General features: G+C 35.4%; 1 protein-coding gene across 1 annotated transcript in view; it reads left to right on the top strand.

Annotated features, from left to right (window-relative positions):
* The window catches only part of LOC140155073 (peripheral plasma membrane protein CASK-like), a 277,597-nt gene that overhangs the window by 73,299 nt on the left and 184,857 nt on the right, over positions 1 to 19,441 (top strand). Inside the window, 6 exon segments of the mRNA XM_072177760.1 lie at positions 5,377 to 5,449; positions 9,100 to 9,227; positions 10,957 to 11,131; positions 11,915 to 11,953; positions 11,955 to 11,981; positions 11,983 to 12,039. Of these exon segments, the coding sequence (XP_072033861.1) occupies positions 5,377 to 5,449; positions 9,100 to 9,227; positions 10,957 to 11,131; positions 11,915 to 11,953; positions 11,955 to 11,981; positions 11,983 to 12,039 (499 nt within the window).

The raw sequence follows: 19,441 nt of genomic DNA on the forward strand, positions 1-19,441 counted from the left end.
ATTGTCATTATTATATCTCAAATAAAATTTCCAATGTGTGACATTCCAATATTGCAGATTTCCTGTAGAGGCCATGATACAGTCTTGAGTTCTTTTGGTCATATTTCATGCAGATTTTAACATATGATTGCTACTAGTAGTACAGCATGCACAGTCAGAAATATGAGTGGATTAGTGACTGCATCATTGCAACTTTTTGCATCTGTGCATTATTGTACTTCTACATTTTGTTTTTAAAAAGTTTGCAGAATTAACTATTTATATATAGAACCTGTTACTGTATTTGATCTTGCAACCACCATGTTGATTCTATCAAGGCATGCAGTGTATTGATACTAAGCTACAGTCGTGGCATTGGTCTTAGTATCGCTGCGTTTCATCTGCCTCAAGTCAAACTTTGGCAGCCTGTGCATAAATTTTGATTGGCAATATTTTCATACTCATGACATGGTAGCATTTATTTATCATAGACCATTGCTTTTTTAAACGATTTGATTTGATTATTAGTGGTTGCTTCAATATTTTGCATTTTTGCACTGATCAACTTTAAGAGCCAATTGAGAGGTGGATGACATGTGCGTAAAATTGTGCTAAATTAAAGATGTGTGTGAACTTCAGCGCATAGTCGGTAACCATGTTAGCATTGATGACTACAACTACGTCTGTTGCTTCCACGGTACAACTCACTGATTTCTTCTCCTTTTGTTGGGTGGAGGATTCTTAAGGTATGCAGGTATGTATATCAATAAGGTTGTAGTGGAAGAACTGGTGAATTAATACAAAGGACTTTGTAAGGATGGCATAGTGTCTAGGGATTTGCAGGCTCCAGGTTTTGAAGATTTGTCATGCTAGTTGAGTATGCAAGAATATCACAACATGACAGAAAGTATAAGATTGCTTTAAAACTATTGTAAAGAACCATTTTGTGGTGTTGTCTTTCGAGAGATCACATTTGTATGTGGGATGTGCTTTCCAGTGTGATATAGGTTACTGTAGGGCAAGCTTTCTTATTTGTAGATGTTAACCCTGTGTAAAAGAAAATAACAAACAGCCAGAAACACAAGCATACAACATGCTTGATTTCAATTCTTGATTTCTATAAATGCACAAGCACACACATATACCCCCATATGTGCACACCTGCACCTCCCCCACCCCATGCCCCGACACATAGAAACATATACAATGTATTTTGTTGGTTATTTCCAAGGTCTTAAAAGTCTGGCAGAATATCATAATGTGAATGAGACATGAAGTAGCACAAATGAATAGGACAGATGTTGAATGCTGTCACATGTGATTTATGATCCTGTGAGCGCATAATTGCCTTATGTGACACATCCCATGACTTGTAGGCCAATCAGATCCCATACTAATATATACCAAGGTTCAGCATGACTCTATTCCTTATATCAAATAAGTTTGTTTTCTCTATTAAAATCATTGAATGCATTGTCGCACAGAATTACTGCTTTGGGCTGATGGTTCAGCGACTGTTATTCTATATTGGTTGATATCTAGAGAATTGGGTGTTTGATACGGGTTAAGTTATATAGGCATGACGATATGCTTGATTATACTCTCTCTCTCATATGTATATAATGCAACATCTGATTGGAAGGCAGTTGGGACTGTACCAGTTTTAGTAGCAAATTAATGTAGCTGTGTTCACATTGTCGGGAGTACGCCTGGCGAAAATTTGTCAGCGCAAGTTGCTAGGAGTAGTGGTAGGTGCTGCCAGGAGTAATGGTAGTGTGAATGATGATCAGTGTTTACAAGTTCCGTCAGGCGTAACTTCTGATGATTTACTCCTGACAAATTCAGGAATAGTGAGCTAGGCTTTTGGTCGGAACTAAGAAATTACATTTCGCATTTATGACAAAGGTGTAGGCTAGGTGTGGACACACGGTAGGAGTAGGGGAAATATCTGTAGAGTTTTGATCGATGTTAGTGAATGTTTACGTTGGGTGTGACTCAAAATGTGAACCCAACTTGAGTGATTAGTATGAGCTTTATGACCGAGGTATCTTGAATTTCTGCTCAAGTCTGATTAGTTATGTCACACAGGCAACAAATGATATCGCTGCATTAGATTGAATAACTACATACGGGATTCTTTATCACTGAAATAAAAACTTGGAAAGGTCCTCTTAGCTAACATCCAATCATGCCACAGCAGTGGTTAATTTCATTCTTCAAAAGCAGACGCAAGTCACCTAAGGATACAGTAATTCCACATAACGATACATGTACAGTGGGCACAGACTGCTTACAATTTGGCTGATAAGTGCTCAAGCAAAATCTAGATTTACCGCAAACTTGACAGTGGTGATACTATTTTGTAATAATTTGTGGCAGGTCAATCAAAAGGCTTAGTTATCCAACAAGTCAAATCATCTCTTACGTTTCAAGGTATAAATATTAGAAGAACTAAATCAGATCATGTATCCAACGTTGCTCCTTACAATGAAACTATTGGAAAGCAGTGATTAAGAAAAAATAATAGTAAAGTTCAGAATAGTGATGAATCAAATTAAATATCATACAAGTTATAAAAACATAGTAGTGATAAATTTCCAAAAGTCCCAAATATGTTCTGAAAGTCAGTGTAAACTATTTGTTTTCCACTAGGGAAAACCAATGAAAACAGATTGAATTCTATTAATAACTAAAAAGAAGAGAATAAGGTTGAGAAATTAAAATATTTTTATCATCGCATTAGAGAGAGGAAAAGGTTTTGATTTTCTTTCCTCATAATAAAAATATAAATCTTCCAAACCAAGTATTATAGAAAATTTTGTGAAAGCGACATCACATATGCAGGGTATCTTTGTATGGCATGCACAATACGTTATATAACACGCAAGACAAGCTAGAAGGATAGCCGTATCGGTGTGAACTAGCTTGACCCCTAAACAATCGTTTTTGGTCGTTGTCTGCATGCATATTTTGCTCTACATTCCCCCCTAATGTTAACTGATATAGTGTACCATTATAATGGTGTGTTGTTGGGTTGCAAATGGCCGGATAATTTATTGATGTGTCGCAGAGTACATTGGTAATGAGTTTCTTCTAGTATCACTGTTCAACGGTACCCAGTGCATATTATCGAAATGGTTATGATGTAAAGTGTATGTTTACGTCATGACTTTATTATATAATTAAAGCATGACAGTATTTTCAATTACATTTTGGTTTTTATATTCACTACAAATCATTTGGATCATGATAAACATGCATGTACTCTCAGGCTTCAAATCTATAGATATAAAAGAATTTTGAATAAGAGAAGGTGGGCTCTGTATAACTCTATGGCAAACCTGTCATATATGTGACTATCCATCTCAAACCGCTCGTAAAGTCGGCAAATTATATTTAGAGTTACAGTCCAAAATGTGAATAAAGCTTGTATTCATAATGTACCTAATAATTGTCCTACAAGTGTCTCATTTCAGTCCAGTCATTTAATACCAATCTTTAATCCTATTGTTGAAGAGGATAATAAGCTTATACTTATGGTAAATAGCTTTAGTCTTTGTTTGCTTTGGCTAAATCCTGTTCAAGTGGTGAGTTAACCAACAATTAACAATGAGAGGACATCGTTGATTTGGGGATGATTTGAAGTGACCGCCAATTATGAGCATTTGATATTTAATACCAGCAATGTAGAAAAAGAGATATATTGTAGCACCAAAATAATGTACCTTTTTACTGAAGTAGCAAAGTTTAACAAGCCATAGCCCCGCTTCTGGATATTGTTTGAAGTCAAATGATATATCATTGTAAAGCTTATGATATATATTTTCTAAATACGCAAGAAAACAAAATTGACCAGGAGCCGACTTTACGAGCGTTTCGATGTGGATGGTCACATATTGGATTGTCATGCTTCGGGATGATTGGTGTCTTAAACAGAACAAGTATTAAAAGGTTTGTACATGCAGAGTCCCAAATTATCAAAGTGGCTCAAAAAAGAGCTATGTGGGGTTTTCTGTGACATAACATACAAAATTTGTATAATATATATCTTGAATTTAGGAAACTGTACTATTAGAACTATTAATGAAACTGTATTGCCGGATTATCAGTGCACCATATGAAATAAGAGTTACCATTGATGATTGATGATGATGATGAAGCAGTTGAAATACCTTTGATATGTAAACAAAATCAATTGCTGTGAATGCACTCAACAATATGATGTCAATTGAACCTGTTTGGATGTCCCAACCCTATTAACCAACCAACTAGCCTACATAGCTAGACTCCTATGTGTTATGTTGATGGCTTACTTTGAAGTATGGAGTTGAATGGACCCATGCACACAGTGTGTACTGAAATATGAACTAGAACTTACACAGGCATGATGAATGATTTCTCTCTGTGTGGATCCTTAATGTTAGATATGGTGTCAGTATTGGTAAATCTTAAATTTGTTGATGTTTGATTGACTTTCTCTTGAAGACGAAAAAAGCAAAAAAAAAAAGAAAAAGTACATGTAGTTGCGTTTGAACATCAGATGAAATATTGTACATTGAGGATATATTTGCGGTGGATCACCACTCAGAACATTATACTTTGGAGCATGTGATAAAACAAAGTTTTATGTGAAGCTAAAAATAATTGCGGTGTTTCCTTTGGCATGTTCCAATGTCAGGTCCCAAAGAAGAACATCTTTGTTGATTTTTTCCTCCCATGTTGAAATGAAAGCCTAATATTAGGAAGTGTACATTACGAATTGTTGCAAATTTCTGTTCTTTGATCCAGTTCTCATCAAAATGTGATATAAAATGCTAAAATAAACATTGCAATATTGTGGCAGTGAAAGAAATGAAAAACAAACGCATTTAAAGGTTAAAATCAGCCCGTAACCTAGAGTAACTTTTGCAACATTGTCTTCATTTGCGGGACAAGCGACATATGTATTATTCAAGCATTGATACAGCCAACACATGTCTATCTGGCTGATAGTGATTAATTCTTCTACAACTACAAGCAGGCACAAACCATTTTGACAGCGTTTTTTTATGTTTGATAAAATGATAGAACTTTGAAGGGTTCTTAGGGAACAAACCTAAAACAAGTCTCAGTATTTCTGTGACTGATATTTTAGCATAATCTAATTAGAATATGAAGAAGAAAATGATAGGTTTTTATAAAAATTACATATTGGTAAAATGAAACCTGGCAATATGTGACATGAGTACTAAATATGGATTTAGCAATGTATCTGCCATCAGGCAAGTACAAATTGTTCAACTTTTCATTAGAAGTACTTGAGACATCTATTTTAATAATTGCAATCGAGATTTCCACTGACGCATAAACACTATTTTGTTACCTTATTTTCCTGGTTTGTTTCTTTTTCATCTGCAGCCATTACTTGCGCCAGATTCTGGAGGCACTACGGTACTGCCATGACAACGATATCATTCACAGGGATATCAAGGTAGGTCAAGTACTAGCAACCTGTAGCATAAGTAATCTAATAAGATGGCAGAGACAAGATGCTTGCTATAGGATGTTATCAAGGTGAGGTGGGTTGGTAGGAGATACATCAACAGGAGACATTGCACTTATTTTGATGACACATCTCGGACTCACCGTAACTGAAACTCATCTAGTGACTCAAATACATTGTAAGTTACAGTGGGTTCCCTTTTACAGTGGGTAAGTAAAGTGTGGGCATACGTAGTGATGTGGGCCCAGTAGAAAAAGTATGGGTGACAATTTAGTGGGTGACACCGGAAACCTCGTAACTGACAAACACAAGTGATCCATATCTGATCTTAAACAGCTTGGAGGTCACAAAAAGTTTTTCCGGACTTTTGCCCTCCCCACAAATTACATGGGTAGTGAATCGTTACCCTGCATTTTGTAGCGCAGCAGAAATGACCCGGTTGACGGTGAGAGGATTAACAATGCAGGGGAATAAAGGCAATGTGCTAAGTATAAATATGCTCTTTGAGTAGAAACTAAATAGGCTATTCATGTAGGTTTATTTTATGAGTGCCCTTTTAAATTTGTGATATAGAATTGTGTTGTTTCAAGGTTAGCATATGGCTTGAATCATGTTCGAATAACTGCATTCTGTGATTTTGTGCATGACATAGTCCTGGGTTGATTGTGACATAATTGGAGTTTGGGGTTGAACCCACAACTGAACAGAAAAAATGCTTACAACTCTTTGAAATCAAGCTTCACGCCCCTTCAAATACAATGTTGCTTTCATTTTATTTCTTTGTCTAAGTCATTTAGAGTCTTTGATTGTTGTGGAATGTTTAAGTGCTTGTATATATGATATTTATACTTACAAGGAATTTTATCGTATTGCTCTTCATGATCAAGACATTAAATAACCCAATATGTTGACAGTATCATTTACAGAAAGACTAAAATGATCACTGGTAATAAGTGCATGTAAGCTCAGAAACCGAATGATTTTGTAAAAAAAAATAGGAATAGGAAGAATATATACTTGAAATCCATAAATATAACATATCTGCACATACTCAAGTTGCAGACATAACACATCTATAGGGTAATTCAGCAAATCCACACTGACTTCAATAGGGCCCAGACATACTTAAACATTAATATCACCACCTTATTTCTGGCAAGTGTGCAGCCGATGTGTGATATATATATTCCGTAATGGTTATGTCCTGGCTTAATGGGAGTATTCAGTGGCATAATATAGATTATGTATTATGGTCAAGACTGAGTGAGCGGTTAAAGGAGACGTGATGTTTGCAGTTGATAGTTATTGGTGCTAATGTTATACAATGTGCACATGACTTATTTGAATGTACACAAAAGCTTGTAGCAAGCAGCGGCAGTAGAAGATTGGCAAATGTCAGGAGGTCTGGATAACAGCATTAAATTTGGCTTGAATGATTGATGAGGAATTGCATTGGTAATGCCATCATGTGAAACGTCTTTGATGTTGACTATATTCAAAGTTGACATTTGTACATATAAATATTTAAAAAAGTAGATGCACTCAATAGATTATTTTCCCAGATAATTTTGGAACCAACTAGTCCTTTACTCACAATTCAAAACAAATTTGCTAAAAATAGCATCAAAATTGAATTGGTAGTATCTGAGATCTCAGAAACAGAATGATTTTGTAAAAAAATAGTAATAGGAAGAATATATACTTGAAATCCATAAATATAACATATCAGCACATACTCAAGTTGCAGACATAACACATCTATAGGGTAATTCAGCAAATCCACACTGACTTCAATAGAGCCCAGACATACTTAAACATTAATATCACCACCTTATTTCTTGCAAGTGTGCAGCCGATGTGTGATATATATATTCCGTAATGGTTATGTCCTGGCTTAATGGGAGTATTCAGTGGCATAATATAGATTATGTATTATGGTCAAGACTGAGTGAGCGGTTAAAGGAGACGTGATGTTTGCAGTTGATAGTTATTGGCGCTAATGTTATACAATGTGCACATGAGTTATTTGAATGTACACAAAAGCTTGTAGCAAGCAGCGGCAAGTAGAAGATTGGCAAATGTCACGAGGTCTGGATAATAGCATTAAATTTGGCTTTAATGATTGATGAGGAATTGCATTGGTAATGCCATCATGTGAAACGTCTTTGATATCGGTTTGATTCAAAGTTGACATTTGTACATATAAATTAAAAAAGCAAAAAAAAGTACATAGATTTAAACTTTCATCTGCACTCACTACAATCATCGGAAAAAGTCTTGGAACGCTTGCGTGTAAATAACGGAAAACTCTCACCCCCTCCCCCCGTTCAATGTTGAGAAATGCCAATGTCTTCAGCGGTTTCCCAATGTGTTCCAACATTGATTGATGGGGAGAGGGAAGGTAAATCATTGTTGTAGATGTCATGCTTGTTCCCAGGCAAAATATACGTCATTTCCATGATCATATGAAATTCTGCACAGAATTTCGACTGAGTGTACCAAGCGTTCCAAGGACTTATTTCGTAGATTGTAGATTATTTTCCCAGATAATTTTGGAACCAACTAGTCCCTTTACTCACAATTCAAAACAAATTTGCTAAAAATAGCGCCCAAATTGAATTGGTAGTATCCGAGATATGAGCATTGCATGGAATATTAAGTTTGTCTTTATTGCGAAGACATCACAGGGATATTGCCTTTTGCTTGTATAATGCAACAATAATGTAATAATTTACCACATGAGTTAATTTCCTGAGGGAGTTATCAGAGGGATATTAAATCAATTCTCATTTCATTTTTGTTTTTACTACTGTCATCATAATACATCTTTTGCCGTTATTCTATTTATCCTTCCTAATCACGGCATGTGTGACATTGCCCAATCAAACCTAATTTAAGCATTCAGTCGTGGAATTAATGGGCTATTCCAGTTGAAACCCATACACCCTCTATGGAAGACATGAGCTTAATCTTTCGCACAGGGAGTATGAACTTCAAGTTGAGTTACCTAAATGGGTGGCTCTATTTGAAATCTACACTCCCTGTGTGAAAGATTAAGATCATGTCTTCCATAGGGTGTATGGATTTCAACAGGAATGGCCCAATTTCATCGTCACAACATTTCACGTTAGCAGGTACTTATTTACCAAGTAGGTGACACTAATATTTGGCCTTAAGCAAATACAATGTAGTAAGTGCTACTATATGACTTGTGTGTTAGCATGCTTACTGAGTGGCTGGCTGACTGGCTGGCAGGTGTTTTATTTAGCTTATGGTCTGTATCAACAATTACAAGACAATTTAATGATACTGCCCTACAGATACATGATATTTTATGAATTAAGCTAGTTTTGTGGATTTGTATAACTCAGTACTTCTGTTGATGAATCAGAGGCCATGTATCATAATTCCATGCAGATGGAGTAGTGTAATTGATTAGAGTGTAATTAAGATCACAAAAGCTCCCATAACAAATGTCACATAATTACCATGTTACTAAATACCCTGTTATGAATGGCCTTGTCTCCATTCTCTTTCCAGGTTAATAGAACAAGACAAAAGTACACAAATACAGTTAATCAATGAAAGTATGAAAACATAATGTAACACCTGTACTTTCTTATTTTTCTTTCTTGCAGCCTCATTGTGTTTTGCTTGCTACTAAAGAGAATTCCGCACCGGTGAAACTGGGTGGGTTTGGAATAGCCATCCAGGTGCCCGAATCTGGCCTCATTGCCGGAGGTAAACAGGGTGAATACAGCTTCAGGTTTTTTCTAGGTGTTGTCTGATGATGATCTGTGGTTTGGTTTCAGTGCAATAACTTCAAATAGGTTGAGTGCTGTACTCTTATTTGCCTGCCCTCCATGCAATGGTGCTTACTCTACTGACATGTATTATTTCTGTTGCTTGAGAATCTGCTGATGTCATTGCACTAAGGAAGGCAAATAGAAGTACAGATATAATAGACCATCTCCTATCTTCCATCAGTACTATTAGGCTCACAAACAAATTACTTCCCATACATAGGACTTGAGGGACAATAAACGAGGTTGGACTGAGGGAGTCCAGACTCTTGAGCGAACCCATAGCAGATTTTGTCCAAAATCAAATAGTAATCAGCATCTTGGAGTATGGGCATTGCATTTGTAGTGCTTAGCGACTAAAGTCGGTACAATGCATTGCATTTATATCACAAACATGAGCATACATAAAATCAAAAGTTGGCCATGCACATGGGTCCTTTCAAACAATCTCATACTATGCATCATTGGGGATGACCTTATCTACTACAAGATGCAAATAGAACCCAGATTCTTGAATAGTGCCACATGGAGATGAGAAATGGTCTATAGAATTCAGTGATTTTTATTTATGACCTATTTGAGGATATTGGTTTTGTTTGACGGTTGGTTTGTTGGATGGTTTCTCTATTGTTCTGGTAGTACATGTAGTTTCTCAGTTTTTCATTTCTCTCCTCTAGTATTTATTGACTTTAATCACCAGATGTACAGACCAATTTCTACTTTTGTAGGATTATATCAACATTCTATCTGCAAACTGATGGAGATGTTATTGAGTGGATATTTTTGTATGTCAGGAAAAAAATGTAAGGTTATACCGTTACCATAGTGATGGTGCTTTGTGTTGATGATTAATACATTTTCAGTAGCCATTTCAGGCTACAATTTGGATTAAATATCAGAAGAGCATTTTGAGTTGATGACTAGGAAAACATCTGAATTAGTTCTGTAATATTTCTATAAAGATTTATTGATGCTCATGCCCGTAAGCATCCTATGGCTTAATCAGTTGCTATTCCAAGCAAAATTCAATTCAAATTAAATATATTTTGATAATAATAAAAAAATAAGCAAAGTAATGAAATATTGATTGTCAGAGAGAAATTAAAGTCAAGAGAAATGCCCTTTAGGAGACTATCAACATGAATAATGCAAAAGTGAATAATCAAAATTAAGTGCTTTTCACACTCTCAATCAGCTATGGTGACAATAACAACATGTAAATATATTCCTTTTGTATAAGTCTTTGTAAAGATGCTTAAAATTGTGATTTAAAATCAAGTGAAAATGTTCACAATCGACAAAGTGCAAATAGATAATTCAAATGAAAATTGTGGTTCCACTTCAAGTAACCCATCACACCTGTGGGAGTTTGGCTGTTTACCTATGACATGACCAAGCCCTATTTTACGTGCACGTCAATAGAGGGGGTACTTCACAATGGGGCATCAATAGCTTCATGTAAATAATATAGAATAAATGTAAAAATATATCACTATAATCTTTTGCAAGGTCCTTTTTAAGCGTTAGCCCTCACATGTGCACGACGTCAAGCATATGCATAGGTCCTTGTGCAAAATAAGATGCGCTTGACGGTTAGCAGTATATAAAAGGAAATATGCAAAACATTATAGCTGTTCTTCCAAACTTTTTACTCGCTAACCTGATTTATAATTACTCTTTGTTTGATTACAGGTCGATTGGCACTCCACATTTCATGGCCCCAGAAGTAGTGAAGCGAGAACCATATGGCAAACCGGTAGACATATGGGGTTGTGGTGTTATGTTGTACATTCTTCTTAGTGGTTCACTCCCATTCTTTGGGACCAAAGATCGTCTGTTTGATATGATTGTAAAGGGAAGATACAATGTAAGTAAAATTAAGAATGCCCCTTATTTTGACCCAAATATAAATGGCCTGCCCACTCCTCTGTTAAATGGATATGTTTAGAGGACTCTTGTAATCAATATTATTCATAGGCTTAGAGAAAAATCACAATTTTTAAACCAAAAATGCGAGATGGCAACTGCAAAATGCGAGATTTATGCCCATATAAAGCATATTACTTGTGTTGTTGCTTGGATGTGCCAGAAAATGGACCGTTTTTGTAAATTCAGGCTGGAAAATCAGGTCAAACTTAATCTTATTCAGTTGTAATGGTTGTTGCATTCTGCAACCATGCACCACAGAAATAGATTTCTGTGGTAGAAATGAAGTGAGAAAAGCACTAAATAGTGAGATTCACAGCGAGAAAAGTGAGATTGCATTTTCTCTCTAAGCCTAATTATATACTTATGAGAGGCACATACACAGCTGCGTAAAATTTGTATCACAAGCAGTTGCTGATGCATGATTAGGCTAGTTGTTACCTGTATGGTAATGGTATATTTACTTTCAGGAACAATTTGATTGCATTTCATTTCATTTGAGAAATTTAGCCAAAAATATGATAACTAATTTATATTTAGCAAGTTTGAACCAACTAGCACATCTCAGACTTTGTTGCCATGTCAAGATTTGCCCAATGGCAACATAAAGGTCAACATGGCCTTGATTTATGACGGCACAGGATGAATGGTGTCTGATAATAGATAGCAATTAATTACATGGTTGTACATTTTTCCTTGGCCAATTCTTTTGTCCCCATTCTAGATGAAACCAAGACAGTGGGATCATCTATCAGACACAGCTGAAAGACTTGGTAAGAAAAATGCTACGATGTTGACGCCAGAGAACGCATCACAGTAGAAGAGGCTCTCAATCATCCATGGCTCAGGGTATGCTTGTTTTATATGTGCATTTGTAAAACTGTTGGAAGTTGGGCACCACCAACCAGTTATCTCTTATAGCATGCAGACTGACAACTCAGCATAGCAATACAGTCATTAGGTGGCATGGGTTCAAGTATTTATAGATTTTACACCATTACAGTTATTGAAATAGACATTTCATCTTTTCACCGACATATTTGAGGATATTGTCATGATGAATTTTCAGTCTCTCAACAAATAATTGTCTTGCAGGGCCTGAGACGAATATTCGTCTCAGGCAAGACAATGTCACTCCTCTGCTATAAGAGATACTGGCACAACAGTTGCTCTTCTTCCAATGGTGTATAAACTGTGAGACTAGATTTTAAATTTGCTGCTTCAGATGTCACTGGAATTCATTCCACTTCAGTTTGTGATACAATCTGATAGAAATCAGGCCAAAAGGAAGCAAATTTGGCAAATTTAGTATTATCATCATTAACCTACCCAGTATCCAAGGGTGCTATTCCTGAACTCAGTACATCATCCTTGATTGTGAAGTTATGAGCTTATAATCATGCCAATTTTCTTATGTATATCATTGTCTTCTGTTTTTTTTCACATTTGCGACTTTTGGCCCGATAGGATCAGAATGCATCATATGAACAACACATTGTAAGTTGCAAAATCCCTATACATGCATGATAAACCCCATTGCAAAGACAGGTTCATGTATATATATCAGGAATCTGTTCAAGTAATAATGATTGAAAAATGAGGGTAACTATGCAGTGGATTACTTCTGATACAATGGGTTGAAAGCTTTGCGAAATCAACCTCTGTACTGTGTCTCGTCTCAAGTTGAGGGTAACACAATGTTGGAATTTGCAGTGTCAGATTCGTATCAGTGCGTATATGCGGTTGCGTCACCAGCGTACAAACAAATCGACCTTCTACGTGTATGTATATGCCCTGCGGCATTAGGTTAGCATGTGTGATTCGTATCTGCCACTGTGAAATCTAACATGCCGTTACTCTCAACTTGGGAGGAGACAGAATATAGTGTTGGTATTACATAAAGATGAGACACTTGTGACTTAATATCAAAGAGATTAGATTCTAGAGAGTACAGACTCGGGATACTCCCATGTGTAATGCTATATTGGTAAATCAATATATAATATTGGATTGTTATGCATAGGAGCCAAATAGTTTACTTCTAGCATTTAGTGTCAAGGACCCAAAAACGAATGATACTTAATGTCTTGAAGCTAAGTATTACAAAGGTTTCGTGCATATAGAGCTTAGCCTGTGTTATTGGTACTATGCATTGTACACAGAACTCAAACAAGCCCACTCTTTAAATCAAAGTGTGCCGGGCACATGTCAAAATAATCCACAGGTATTCTATTTGCCCTTCATGAGCAACCACAAACATGGCAGAGTCCTGACTCTTTGAATCTAATCTCCTTGAATAGAGCTGATGGTAAGGTGCATGTTAACTCATACAAAAATATCTAAAGCAGTAAAGACTTGTATTTGGGTGAACTCATTGCAAGCTATATACATGTAGCATTGCATTTGAACTGGTGCAGGAAGTAAATAATTTCACAGACATTATGGGTGCATTTTCATTAACATTTATAACATAAGGTGAGTCATTTAACCCATCATAACTAACTCTTACATAATTATAATTACTATGGGTTTGAGACTTACAGTGGGTTAAGGACTTGGGATGTGTTGTAAATGGTGGTGAAATACACCCCATATTAGAGTATAACAGACATCTTGTGATGAGATCTGGAGATACAGGTTTGTTGGTATATACAAATAATTAAAGAATGACTGAACAATGCTGATAAGCTAGGGTGTACAGGATTATGTCCACAATTATGTCAGTTTTGCTGAGTTTTATTAACATATTTCTCAAAATTGACATCAACACTGCAGGAAAAAACATGTTTCTTTTATTAGAGATGTCAAGGTTTTTAGTAGACCATGCCAGTTTGAAAACTCACATTTGTAGGGGTACATATTTAACTATTTACACACATCAGTAAAGACTTCAAAATGGAATGCCTTATGATTTCTTATGATTGACAGGGACAATGTAGTACATTTAGGGAATAACAAAAATCAATATAGATTGATTTATTGTAATGATTCATAAAGGTCAAATAAAAGCAAAATTTCATTAAATTCAAATAAAAGCAAAATTTCATTAAAGGCAAATAAAAGCAAAATTTCATAGAAGTCAAATAAAAGCAAAAATTCAAGTCCAATAACAGCAAAATAATGAATAAAAAATAAATATGAAACACAAAATGTCAGTTACATATCTCTTTAAAAACATTTAGTTACAAAATATCAAATACATGCAAGACCTGTTTAATGTATGAGATTGAAGTTACTGCTGACAGTGAGTGTTCATATCCCATAGATAGTGTGTATCCTCAGACACCATTTCAGTTGGGCCTGCAGTGCACTTGTCAAAGTAACATTTTGTCAAGGTTCTTTGGAAATCATAGTACCGGTATATTTATTGTGCAAATATAAAGAACATGCATAGATTAGATATTATTATACTTGGTCAGAATTGTCAAAAGTGGATGAAACTAGATATAATTTGGTCAAAACTCTTTACTCCTCACCAAACAAACATATAGGTGTATAATAAAACCATGGCATCAAATCCAACAATTTGTTTTCTCATTTTGTTGTTCACCTTCAGTGCCTCTATGAAAACTAGAGGGTTTGTTGATTAAGACACATTTATTTGAATGACGGTTTACATGGTAATTTTCCTTCTGTTTAAGGCTTCTATTTATTTACTCTTGTCTACTGCTAAAGGCAGTGCTCTATAAGTTGAATGAACCAAACTTATTATGTAATCAGGTTTTACAAAAACTAGTTCTGTTGCACAATTTCATCAACTGTTCATTCATCAACAGCGCTAGTTTAAATCATCATGCTCAATAGTAACAAAACTATGAAATAATATATCCTTGGCTCTATAATAAAGTAATTAGCATGCAATTTTTTTTGGAACAATAGAAAAGATATAATTTCAAGGCAAAGTTATTGAACTCCATATTTATTATTTAAAACATGAAATACACCTGCAGTATACGCATCCCCAAATTTGTCTGTTGACCTTTAACCTCCACCATCACCCCAGGCAACCATTGTTTTGTTTCCTGTCAAGGCTGGTGTTTGCTGCTTTTGCAAGGCTGTGCTATGCTGGAGGCATTAAAAACACAGGATATTAAAGATATTAGATCATGGGTACTTGCATCTAAGGGAAGGGGGGAAGTGTCTGGATGTAGAGTCAAAATTAAAGCAGAGTGTTGTTTGTAGCAATAAAAGTACACTTTCCAGTATAGTGGGCTTGTTCCTTTTACTAGATCTAATTGCAACTTTTCAAACTGGAGAGGTTTTTTCTTTTCACTCAATGATTGACTATACGATATATTAATTCTGAGTCTAATTTTAAATATCATTTCATTCCTAATATGAAATCATGCTGATAATGCATAATGGATAAATAACAAAGACCTTTAAAGTGGGTTTAAGTGAAATGACAGATTCATGGATTTTTCATACACTCTTAGAAACACTTAACCAATCAGAAAACCTGTTGGAAAATATGCGGAGTGCATAAATATTGTAACATTGCACTTGCGCATTACGCACTGTGCGTTCGCGTCTTTTGGGATCGAATCATTTTTCTTGAAGGTGGGTGCTTTGATATTGGTAAATTGTCCGAATTTTTTTTAGTATATTGTTTGTTGTAAAAAATAGCAGAAATTGCAGAAATCTTTTGTGTATGAAATAGGTTAATAAATGCAGATCCCATGTTGTTTAAGAGATTGGATGCAATAATGCATTTGCACTGAATGTTGATGCATTCAATGCACCCACCTGGGGCTGGAGCATTTGACGCATTGACATCTCAGCTTGTGTGCATTATTGAATCAGATTTCCCTCTCAACAAGTGATATGCATTTACTAACTTAAAAATCAAACATATTAAGTATAGACTTGACTTGATATACCCTATACTTAAGTCAAGTTAAGTATAGGGTATATCCTTAATTAATTTTTTGATAAACCTACAATTTATATATTTTGTCCATTTGCCTCACACAGAGCAAGGAGGTAAGAGTACAACAAAATACACACCCTCATCTCCGAATACTAGGTTCTTTGTCACACAGTATTTTTATGCAATGATATTGGTCTTCTGCAGTTTGGGTATTGTGGTAATACCCCATGTGCAGTAGGGTTGATGTCTTGTGTACAAGTATATGTGGGATTTTGACTTGTATGTGCTGAGGATGATGATGTGAAAGTACATACTAAATTGAAGTCACTTTGTTCATGAATGTGCTTTTTGCTAACATGAATGTATAATTTATAGTTAATTTATTGAAAAAAATCATATTTCAACAAATGCAACATTGGCTGTACTACTGCTTTAACTGTAACATTTGTGCAAATCATAGTAACCATGAGATGTGAGATGAATTAGGTTATTCAATTTGAGTTGATTTGAGCCCATTTCTTTCTTTCTAACTTACTTTTCTCATGTCCTGTCCTTTCCATCTTCATACCTTTCCTCTGTCTACTTTCCTTGTTTCCCTCCCGGGTTTTACCTCCATTTAAGCCTTGTTACATCTTTTCATCTAACTCTATTATTCTTGTTCCTTTATGTCATCCTTCATGAATTAAAATGATTGAAATTCCGAAATTTAAATCACTCTTTGATAAGATTTACAACTAGGGGTGATCTTTTTATTTTCCACTTTCACGTAACACATCGAGTGCATGGCTACTTTTTTAATGCTTAGCGTTGATAGTCTGCAAAAAAAAATCATCATTTTGCATGTTCATAGTGAATGTTCACATTTCATGCTTAAAATACATTTGAAAATTGCCAATTAAGCTTTCAGCATTGCTTTTGCATCAGCATACATTTTAACATCATATGATTTTGTTTTTTAAGGGATGGGTAATGAACGTTTGGACAGTATTTATTGTGGGACATTAGAGCACATCAGACATATCGAATTGCATTCTGAATACAAAGAATGTCCTTCTGATATCAAATAATTTTGATTTTTTAAATTCGCAATGTAATACACATTTTATGGCATATGATTAAAAATTGATATTTTTGACATTTAACAGTACTCGAAGTAAACTTTATAAATCTGATGATTAGGTCTTTTTGGGAAAAAAATCCATACCTTCAATATGAAAGGTCAAAATGTTCAATTGATCGTCGGCTTTTCCCCCAGCTACATACACTTTAAGAATATATCATTAGATTTATAAAATTTACTTCGAGGACTGTTATATATCAAAAATGTGAAAAATATCAAATTTTAATAATTTGTCATAAAATTTGTATTATATCGTGAATTTCAAAAATGAAAATTATTTGATATCAGAAAGACATTCTTCAGTATTCAGAATGCAATTCGATATGTCTGATGTGCTCTCATGTCCCACAAAAAATACTGTCGAAACGCCTAAACGCTCATTCCAGATCCATTAAGTTAATGTAAAACTGCTTAATTTTAAATGTCATTGCATTTCATAAACCTTAAATCATTCAGCGAAAGCTGTTAGTGGATGTGCACTATTTGCAATGTAATATCAGAGTGAGTCTAATATCAAAAGTATGTAAATCACTAAATAGGTCCCTGCATGAAGCAATGAATTACATTTTGTGCAGTTCGTTACACAAGATACAAAACATTTCACTCAAACCTAGTAAATCAGTATAGAGAAGGTCGGCAAACCTAGAATGATTATTTGAATGTCTTTGCTGACAACTTTTTAACATCAAACGTTCATTTATAGCAGATAAAGTAATAAAAGAGGTAACATCATAAAGTAATTTCTGCAATATGTAAAAACAAATTTGGTCCCATATTCGATGCAAGCCAATCCTTTGGGCACTACATGGACTTAATTCTCATAGAATACAATCATTGCTTAGTAGGTGGATCAACAGCTATAATTTGATATTAAGAACATATTATAACCTAGGGCCTTGGTATACAACAGGTAGGGAAACTTGTTGGTGATGCTTTCTACACCCAACACTCTTCCTACATCAAGTCCACATGATAATTTCAAATACAAAATGTGATACATATAAAGGCTGCCCTGTGCAATTTGCATATTGGTTTTTTTTTTATGTTGTGAGATTCCTGGAGACCGTTCTCTCAGTCGTGGTTATTCCATCTATTGGCCATACCCATTTCTCGCGTCTGTCAAAGGGGACACCCTCGTGAAATCCCTATTGGTGTGTACAGGGGCTTTCAGTTCCAGCCAATTTTCTCCACATAGAAGTCAATTTTTTCCACATAAAAAAATACTAATTTGCTTTTCCTTTTGTTATTAATGGGAGTTAATTTCCCTGATAAGAAATCAAGCATTTTTAATTGTTTCACCAAGAAGTATTTATTTTATGACATGTGTAGTGATTTCCTTATTGAGTGCAACAGTAAGTGTCCCCCTTCGTGTCAGAGGGTGTGCGATGCAACAGCCAAATCCTGGCAAAAACAACCAATGTGATTCATCGCAAGTGACTGACCGAATAGAATCACTTAATAGAGAGGGACACTAATAAGGGCGACTATGGAATTAAAAGCATATACCAGTTAACAAAATTAAAGAAGTACAGTAAACTAACAGCATTGATCAAAAAGTAACATAAGGGAGCCAATGCTGCATATCTCTATTCTAATTGCCCTAGGTATTTCAACACATTCATGGTGGAATAATGTATTTGTTGTACATTATATAACCTTAGGGTGGACCTGCTTTCTGCTCTAGTTATTGAGACTTGTAATACTGGTTGTAGGATGGAAATAAAATGTAGGGTAAGAGGAAAATAAACAGAATTGAAAGAATCACCTTAAGCATACACACACAAGAAGCATGGTAAGCATACACACTAAGGTTATCCACATAGTACAAAGTGATCCATATCAGAGGATCCCAACCTAGTTTTTGAATGCGGGACCCCATGTCAAAATTGTGTGGGATGTTCCATTCATGTGACTTCATGTGACTACAAATGGGAGGAGCCCGGGGTAATTCTCACACATAAGGGCTGCCCATCAGCATCCGACAACCTCCGGAATGCATATGGGGTATTGGTTATTGCACACATTCAATGTTGTGCCACTAAATACTATTAGTTATTTGGTTAGGTTGGGTGTGATACAAATTATATCTAAGCTTAAAAAGTTACCTTTTCAGAGTCTGAATAGAGCAGGGACGTAGCTTGCGACGCCCTCACAGCGTCTTCATTCAGCGTAGTGTTTACTCTCCTCTGGTCACCTGACCACCCGGTGGTCAAGTGACAGCAGATGGTCATAGATGGCGGGCAGGTCATATCTGGCATCAC

This window comes from Amphiura filiformis, chromosome 6, assembly GCF_039555335.1.
Source record: "Amphiura filiformis chromosome 6, Afil_fr2py, whole genome shotgun sequence".
NCBI classification, from domain to species: domain Eukaryota; kingdom Metazoa; phylum Echinodermata; class Ophiuroidea; order Amphilepidida; family Amphiuridae; genus Amphiura; species Amphiura filiformis.